General features: G+C 40.4%; 1 protein-coding gene across 3 annotated transcripts; it reads right to left on the reverse strand.

Moving 5' to 3' along the window:
- Positions 1-1,120: 1,120 nt before the first annotated feature.
- On the reverse strand, positions 1,121-5,031 carry LOC110287862 (major urinary protein 6). Of its 3 annotated transcripts, none has more exons than XM_021154370.1 (7): positions 4,742-5,031; positions 4,270-4,403; positions 3,429-3,502; positions 2,815-2,925; positions 2,371-2,472; positions 2,161-2,206; positions 1,121-1,373 (listed from the first exon to the last, which is right to left on the reverse strand). In XM_021154370.1, exons 1-6 carry the CDS (start codon positions 4,835-4,837, stop codon positions 2,181-2,183), a joined length of 543 nt encoding a protein of 180 aa, XP_021010029.1. In that variant the 5' UTR covers positions 4,838-5,031; the 3' UTR covers positions 1,121-1,373; positions 2,161-2,180. The 3 variants fall into 3 exon arrangements, with proteins under 3 accessions (XP_021010029.1, XP_021010028.1, XP_021010030.1); XM_021154369.1 differs by having other exon boundaries at positions 1,318-1,373; positions 2,161-2,247; positions 4,742-4,837; XM_021154371.1 differs by lacking the exons at positions 1,121-1,373; positions 4,270-4,403 and having other exon boundaries at positions 2,054-2,206; positions 4,742-4,891.
- Between the last annotated feature and the right edge of the window lie 4,084 nt (positions 5,032-9,115).

The following is a 9,115-nucleotide window of genomic DNA, read 5'->3' on the forward strand; positions in this document are numbered from 1 at the left end:
GCTTCAGCCCTTGTTCCTCTGAGGGTACATGCTCATGTGGCATCCTTGTGCCTTTGTGACAGTTTTCCCCAATCCTCTATGTCCCCTTAGCTGTAATCTATTCCCAGATCACAAAGAATTGTACAGTTCTACTGTGTCAACCGTCACTTCTCTGTCTTCTTACTTTACAAAGGGATTGCTTGGTCTGAGATTTTGATTTCCTTCCTTGACTTTGAATGTTTTCACTATTTCAAATCTTATTTCTACAAAGTGTTTGATGTTGAAAGCGAGGGGATTTAGCTTGAACTCATCCTGCAGTATTGATATGGAATAACCAAAATTTTTTGTACCTTTCTCTGGGTTGTGTTCTTTTGAGGTATGGTAGCATTGTCAAGCCTTTTTTTTTTTTTTGTCTTCTACAGAGTCTTGGATTGGAACTGCTTCTTAACTATATAAGGATTCCCATTGATAGCTTATTTTGTGAACATTTTTTTTTTGTCGATTAATTTTTTGTCAAGACTAAAAATGAAAAGCTGGGCATGGTAGTCCATGGATGTAGTTTAAGCAGCTTAGGAGGCTTTGGTCAGAGAATGATTTGGACCCACAAATCAGGGCAATTGTGGGGAGGGAGGTATTTCATCATAATTGCTTAGGTTTCTCAATAGTGTTTTGCCATCTTTTAGCAAACTACAGGAAGAACTCCTTTCATGTGTCCTGAGTTGAATCAATTTAATCTATTGATCTAGGGTCCAGAGTATTCTATGGGAAGCTAGAAACTTTTTTCTTTTTATCCAATGTTACTCTAATTACCAAACCTCCCCCCTCACTATGTCCTGAAAGATATTGAGTAGGCATAGCCTTAGAAATATGTGTCTCTCCTTTGCTGTGTTGAAAGAGAAACTATGGATGTAGGAATGGTGCAGCAAGTGTCATGCTCCCGTGGTCCTCATAAAGCACTAAAGCAGGAGAGCTAAAGAGCAGGCAGTACTCATCAGGGCTTGGGATTGCTGCAGGGGAGCCAAAATCCAGAAACTCAGGTTACATTTGGGGACATAAGGAAGGATCTTGGTTATAGGACCCAGGAGGTCCCCTCATTCACTCACTATCAGCCCCACATTTTTTCTGGACACAGAGACATATGTTTAAGTGCAAGGGTAATCATTTATTGGACAGGAAGAGGAAGAAATTCATGGAGAATTGTCATGGGTGTGTCAAAGAGAAATTTAAAGAAAGTCTTTGATTCTTGATGACGTATCCTAGGTAACATGTGGATAGACTGGGATTGGATTCTCTGTGAGACAGGATGGAATGCAGATCACAGAACTTATACTGGGGATGCTATATGGATAGGAAGGGATGATGGTGGAGTCCTTGTGAGAAGTCTCCACTCAACCCTGTAAACCAGGAAGAAAGAATACAGAAACTCATTGAACACTTCTTGGATTGACTTCGGGACAGAGAGACATTCTATTATATAGAAAAAAGGGGATGAAGAAATGGATCTTCCCTTGCAATCTAACTGGAATTATTTGCCAGAACACAGGGATGAAAATCAGAATAAATGACCGTAATGGAAGATCTGAGGCTTGTTTCTACAACCTTTGTCATAAGAAGCTCTGAAGAATGTTAGGTAAATTGTAGAATAATGATAAAAGCCTTGGCTACTTTTAAAGACTTCACACATTACATGAGTGAAGTCTTGTACTATGTGAGAAAGGAAGGCTATAGCAATTTGCTCTCCAACCTCGTCGAGAAGTAGTGATCAGGGACCTCCTCTCCCAGGTAAGAAGCCAAGGTTGTACAGAGTTCAGATTAAGATGTTATTATCTCGAGTGGGATGGGGGGGGTCCACATACACTAAAGAGCAGTTATACCACAACCTGCCATTCTGTCTGTTAATGATATTGAACCCATCGCTGAGCCATTTTTACACATCCATACATCAACTATGTAAAACTCAAATCCTTGTTTTCTTGCCTAAGTCTTGGGTCACTTTACTTCCAAGCTCAAAGTAGGACTAGATCACAAATCCAGACAATTCAAAGCCAATTTTCAAGCTTTCCTCAAAGAGTCCTTGTCGAATTATTTTTTAATGTAATCAGGGTGCACAACACTAATACTTTGAAAAGGGCCTCTCCATGACCACCAACCCCCTCCTTGCTCTCATTGGATATTGCCTACCTGAAGGCTCAGGCCATTCTTCATTCTCGGGCCTGGAGGCAGCGCTCTGTAGTGTGAGAACAAGAACATGTTCAGGTACCAGTTCCACTTTATTTCCCCAAGAGAAAGGATAGGACTCTCCAGCATTCAAAAATGACTGGTAGCAAACTAGGTTTGTTTCCTCTATGACAAAATATTCAGGATGAGAAAAATAACTGAATCCTGACTTACTGGCATTGGATAGGTCAATGATATTTTCTCTAAGGATTCCATGCTCCTCACATAGTTGTGCAAACCTTTCCTTGATGTCTGAACTCAAATCTGGTTCTCGGCCTGTGAGAAGAGCAATAGTGAGTGTAGCAGCTATATTGTGTGCACTGACCACAGCCTGAGTGAGGGGACAGGGACTTCCCCATAAGGATGGGAATCTGTTTGCCAACACAATTGACAGACATTGGTATGATCTATCCTGGATTTGGCATCCATATACTATCCTTCTGTCACACTGAGAGATTTCAGAGTGCTTCCACTACTATGCTCGACGGATGATCGGGAGAGCATCAATCTTCAGGATGTGACAAAGAGGCAGCCCCAAGCTGGGTAGACCATATTAAAGCTAGAGGTTCTTCATTCTTTTCCCACCCGAGGATCAGTTTCTGTGTGAAAATACTTTACCATAGAGCCCCATCAGCTGGAAGGTTTCCCCATTCTTTTTGTTAATGAGATGAGTCATAATAAAGTTATCATAGTCTGTCTTAAGTATAGTAAATGTATTGAATCCATCATCTGTGGAAGAAATGGAACAGAGCTCAGAAACTTTTTGTTCTGCAGGAAATTTTGGATACCCTTTTCTTGTTCTACCCCAACATAAAATCAATAAAACACATATCCTGGAAGAGATGGGTGAAGTGTCTGAGCCTTTCTGTCTTTAGTTTTCTGAACTTCAAGAAGTAACTCCTAGAAAAGGGACTCTGAGAGGTCCACACCACTAGTGAAACATCCACTGCTACACCCTGAGCGATGTACACCAGTGCTAGCCTCCAGGCAGTATCAGATAGATTCCATCTCCCCCTACTTATCCTACTTTCCTGCCACAGGGTGTTAGCTATAAGATGGCACCAGTTTTACTAGTAGGTGCAAGTTCCTGAGTTCAAACTCCATGAAAACACACACAACAACAACAACACACACACATACACTCTCTCTCTCACACACAGACACACACACTAAATGTATTAAGGTTTACTAATCATCTTGTGGATAGATATATAGATATTTTATGTACTCACACGTCACAGAATATTCACCAGCCTTTTCTGTTTTGTCAGCAACCATAGATATTTCGGAGCACTCTTCATCTCTTCTGTAAAACAGAGTGATCTGGTGCGTAAGGGATTTTGATCTGGATGGATTCTGGACCCTGTACTCTGTACATATCTCCAGTTTCTGATTCTATTTAACTTTTTCTGTTTTTGTAAAATTAGCAAAAGGCTTTCATTTACATTAATTCCTTTATATTTCATGCTTTAGCAATCACAAATTTGCCTAGTATTTTAAAAAAAAGAAATTGACAATTACTTCTCATCCTTATTACAACTGCAACTACCTCCAAGTTTCACCAGTGCCGGGCTTCAGCCAGAGGTGTAGATTATCAGCCAGATTTCCACCATCTGCCTCAAATTAGCGCTCTGTAATGTTGCCTGATGTGGTTCCCAGTATCACACAGGAGAATTATTATTATCTCCTTTACTGCAGGAAAACAGAAGTACAACGGGGTGGATTTATTTGGCTAACAACTAGAAAGAAAAATTTGATTCATGGTCACATAATCTCAACTTGTGATATACTGTGTCATTAATGTGGTTTCAGAAGTGTCTCTGACCTTTCCTTAATGAACTCTTAGTGAATTAATTCCTGTCACCAACTCTTGTCTCTGACTTTTGAAAAATCCCTGGTTATGAGATCTTGGTTCAGTGTCAGATGGAGCATTCTGGTTTAGGATACAGACTTAGTATGTGTGTACATATGTACATACTGAGAGGCATCTCTTCTCCCAGTCCCGAGTGTTTGTAGGCATGAGGCCATACCAGGTTTCATTTCCTCTTTCTCAGCTAACAGCATCTCACTTACACAATATGGAATTTTAAAGCTAAGGAATTCTCCAAGACGTGGATGTGCTCCAGAAAAAGTCTAAAGTTGCCATTATCTTCTATCTTTTCTCTTTTGTCAGAGGCCAGGATAACAGTATACCATTCCCCATTAATCTGTAATAGATAAGCAAATGGTTAAGGAAGAAGGAGCAGTGATACTACATGCACATGTTTCCACTTGAACTCCAGCCTATGGGTTAGGGCCTGAGCATACACAGGGGTAGATCTCATGCCAGTTGTCACAATACTTAGCATACTGCCCCTGATTCTCAGTGAGACTAGAGGTCCCCCAACATTGTCAGTTATGAATAACTGGTCTTACTTCAAGGTTTGGATCCATTCATTTGTCTAAGAGATTGGGACACTATACCCATCCCCTCAAAGGACCTACTTGGCTTTAAGAGTTCACCAAAACACATTCTGAGTCAGAAGCTACTATTCACTGATCATACCTTTTCTACATTAAAGCTTCTTCCCATAGAACTAGCTTCTTCTGCATGGTAACAGACTAGGGTCAGTCCCAAACATAGAAGCAGCAGCATCTTCATTTTGGTAGGGAATAGGATTGTCTGTCAGGACCACGTCTTTCTTGTGATCGTGGCTACACTCCACTCCCCAGCCCCTTTGCTTGTCCTTATATACTCTCTGGGTTCAGCAGGGTTTTTTTTTTTTTTTTTGTTTGTTTGTTTGTTTGTTTGTTTTCTCTTCCCGTATGGGTCTCCTCTACCTCTGTCAGGCTTTGTGGAATTTTCTCATTTATTGGTGAGAGGCCAAGAATTGTTCCTTGCCCTTTGCAAACTTGGCAATTTCATCACCTATGGATTGATTTAGTAACCTTACGTTTCTCAAAACATATTCCCAATAAAACAGTGGGTGTTCAAGAGAACTGCCAACTAGAACCAGATGCAACTTTGTATCTGGTTTGTAATCAGAAAGCCAGTTTTGGAGGGAGTACAGACTGAACTGGAAGGACAAGTATGCATAGAATCTTTGCTTTAAGATAAGTATGGAAGAACTTGAGTTACCCAATATTTGCAAAAGATTCATTTATATTTCATGTGTATGAGCACTGGTTTTTCATGTGTACCTGAGTATCATGTACAGGCCTGGTGCAGTGGAGGTCAGAAGAAGGAGTCAGATTCTTTGAAACTTGTTTTTACTGAGAACCCAGGTTCAATTACCAGCACTCCCATGGCATCCCAAAACACACTCTAACTTCAGTAACAGGAAATCACATACTTTCGACCCTTGTGGCCTCTTCTACACATGTGGTGCATACAAACTCATTCAGTCACATGCACATAAAATAGGAAATCTTAATTAAAAAATTATCAAGAAAAGTCTTCCAAGGCTAAGCTGATAGCTGCCTGAAAGGCTTCAACCTTTGTACAGAAAGCACTGACCTCAGAATCCAAAGTGTTGTCAGTAGCCAGGTTGCATCAACTGTTTACCTTTGAGAACATTGGACTTCAACTGACAAGACATAATCTCATCATTAATGAAAAATACAAGTATTGTTCAAAGTCATATTTGCTGATGGAGGTCCAAGAAGAAACCATGCTAAAAATCATGTTTCCAAAGACATACATTTACAAAGGGAACATATTTTTTATCAGTCGACATTTCATTTACCCTGGAACTAGAAACATAAACTAGTGTTTGATGTGAGGAAATAAAGACTTCAAGAAGAAGGCAAGTACACAATATGCTTTGTTTTAACTTTGCTTCAGCTTTATATGGTATGTACTATTTTATTCTTCGTACCATAGTATTAGTTAAGACTCACAAAGATGTTGTAACTGTATAATGTCATTTAGTCAATCAATGTGAGAACTTAGATTTATTCCAAGACTCTCTAACTCAGGAGCCTTTGTTCTTATTGACTGTACTACACAGGTCATGATATTTTTTACCACGAATGGGGAATGGTTAAACAGGAGAAGGAGGAAGAAACAGTGCTGGAGAGTTCCAAACAAGTCAGACTGGCAGGTAGTAGCAAAGAAAGTGCATATGTGTTTCTTTAAATTATGGAGGAGTTGGTGTGGACCGAGAATGAATGAGGTATGACAACTGACTTTCTCTAGGTCTACAAGTGTTTGGAGGAAACTCTTCTCGGGGATTATCACATTTTTCCTTCCTCTTCCTCCTCCTCCTCCTCCCCCTCCTCATGGACCTCCTCCTTCTCCTCTTCCCACCCTCTTCTTTTTGGTTGATTATGGTGTCTGCACACATGTGCACATGCTTGTGCCTTTGCTAGTATATGCAGAATTCAGCACAGGACACCAGTCGTCTCCCTTTATGTCTTTTTACTTCATCCCCTTGAGACAGGGTCTCCCTCTGAATCTGGCAATTAGTGTATTTCGGATAGGCTGGCTGTCCACTAAGTCCCAGCAATCCTCCAGTCTCAGCCATCTACCCAGTTCTGTGGTTAAAAGCAGCCATAACCAGCTTTTTAATGTGAGCTGAGCTGGACTTGAGCTTACACTGAGGTTCCGAATGGTCTTAGATCTGTGGCAATCCTCCTGCTCCAGCTTCTTGAACTCTGGGATTATGGATTGTAGCACCTCATCTGGCTATGGACTATTGCTTTTGGAGTAATGAACTAGAAGTTGCTTCTACAGCAGAAAGCAACAATGAGTTCCTCCCACTCCCGACTTCAGCTCAGGCACCTTCCCTGTCACTAAGCATGTTAACACTCCTTAGCGTGTGTAGACTGTTTATGTGACTGAAAACCTGAAGTAGTCAAGAAATGACTAGACAAAGTTTGTAGGTAAGGGGTTTAAGGACTTTACGTGAAACCAAATTACATCCTAGTTGTAACTAGCTAGCATTTCTGAAACTAATAGGAAAATGATTTAATCACTTTGACCTTTGTCTCACCCTCAAGTAATTGAACAAATAACTCTTTCAGAAAGCTTGTGGACACATACAAGCCACTTATATGATGCCAGGGTATATTTGGGGCCAAGAAGAACATCAATAAAAACAGGCTTATTTGATTCATGTCCCAGAGAGGAAATATTCTGTTGTCTCTCTAGCAGCCAGAGTGAAAGTACATACAGCTGACCCTGGCTCAACATCAGTTCTGAAATACCTGCTGTGTCAGTGTCAGAGTGATCCCCACCAACCCCCAGCCTTGGGCTGGCTGAACAAGTCTCCAATACTGGAGTCTCGTGTCTTGATTTAATACAATTATACCATCCTGTCAGACAACTGAGAACTGCTCACCCTCAGAGCTGCTGAAGAGCCTACTTTGCAACTCAATCCAAATGAAACAAGCAACAGAACTCAGCTGAAACAAAGGGATGGGACTTTGGGTTTTCCCATATATATTCAGTGCCATACATTAAAGATAGAGCCTTAATTAGAGAACTTTGTCTTGGCTTGTTATTTCTCTTGCTGTCCTTCCCATCTGTCACGTACTTTGGTTGAGTCAGTTCGACATAGCGAAAGCTGGGAAGCTGACCGATGAAGCAATGGGTTTCAAAGGGAACTCTCTTCCTGAGTGTCCTGACAGTGGTGACCAAAAAGCTGTATTGAGTGCACAGAGGAAAAAGAAATCAGAGAGCAGTCACTCACAAGCAAAATAAAGAAACTCTTCCTATCTCCGCCATGGGCTACAGCAAGGAGAGCCGACCTGGTGTCAACTTGGGGACAACAAAAAAGGGCTGACTCGTGAGGCGGAAGGAGTGCTACAAAGTATTGGACAAGATTTCATCAGAGACTGTTTTTGGCCATTCAGGCCTACTCCCCTATAACTGTAAAAAATTGTGTACCTTACCTGTATGCTTATTGTTAAATAATTTTAAGAGTTAAGATCACCAATCTTGGCAAGTCTTTTCATATGCATTGTAATTCTTGTCATTTTAACTAATTGTGTAAATCCTAATGTAAGTAAGGAATCTACTGTTATGATTTTGTTACAAAGATCTGCTTATGTTTTGCTGCCTATAGAGTTGAGAAACGATCCTTGGTTTGAGAATTCAGGGTTACAAGCTTTAAAAAGACTCAACGAACTTATTAGACCTAAGAGATTTGTAGCAGCTTTGATTCTAGGAATTACTGCTTTAATTGCCATCCTAACTACCTTTACAATATCCACCACAGCTTTAGTTCAGCAACTGCATACTGCTCATTTTGTTAATGACATGCATAAGAATATTTCTGTGGCATTGTCATAAAAAATTGGAAGCAAAAGTTAACGCCCTGGAAGAGGTAGTACTGGCAATAGGGCAAGATATTGCTAATATCAAGACCAGGTTAGCTACTAAATGTCATGCTTCTTTCCAGTACATTTGTGTCACTCCCCTACCTTATAATACAACTACTGAGTGGCTTAAGACAAAAACACATTTACAGGGGATTTGGATAGATACTGATATTTCTCATGACTTAGAGCAATTAAAGGTAAAAATTTCAGAATTTAGTAAAAGCCATCTGGACACTTAGAACATTGATGAATTGGCCAGAGATTTGAAAATTATTATGTTTGGCATTACTATATTAACAATCGTTGTGTTTCCACTCATCTTTAGAGTGCTCCTGAGATCTGTAGCTACGACGAAGCGGGGCATCCTAGAACTTCGGCTAATTAATAAAAATAAAAAGGGAGAAAATGTCACGTACTTTGGTTGAGTCAGTTTGACATAGCGAAAGCTGGGAAGCTGACCGATGAAGCAATGGGTTTCAAAGGGAACTCTCTTCCTGAGGTCTGACATTCTTCTCCCCTAATTTTTATAAATCATAATATCAATCCTCCACTCACCGCTAGTCTGTTGTATGGATTCACGTGCACTCTATTAAGCATTACCTTATAGTAAATGCCT

The sequence above is a fragment of the Mus caroli genome, unplaced genomic scaffold (assembly GCF_900094665.2).
Source record: "Mus caroli unplaced genomic scaffold, CAROLI_EIJ_v1.1 scaffold_14166_1, whole genome shotgun sequence".
In the NCBI taxonomy this organism is placed as follows: Eukaryota; Metazoa; Chordata; class Mammalia; order Rodentia; family Muridae; genus Mus; species Mus caroli.

Excerpts from the sequence above, each read along its gene's own strand:
- LOC110287862 (XM_021154369.1), bottom strand. The coding sequence starts at position 4,837 with ATGAAGATGCTGCTGCTTCTATGTTTGGGACTGACCCTAGTCTGTTAC. Across the intron at positions 2,248-2,370 it reads CATTGACCTATCCAATGCCA|TGGAACTGGTACCTGAACAT; the intron begins GTAAGTCAGGAT and ends GGGGAAATAAAG. Across the intron at positions 1,374-2,160 it reads AGAATGGCCTGAGCCTTCAG|GGTTGAGTGGAGACTTCTCA; the intron begins GTAGGCAATATC and ends CCTGGTTTACAG.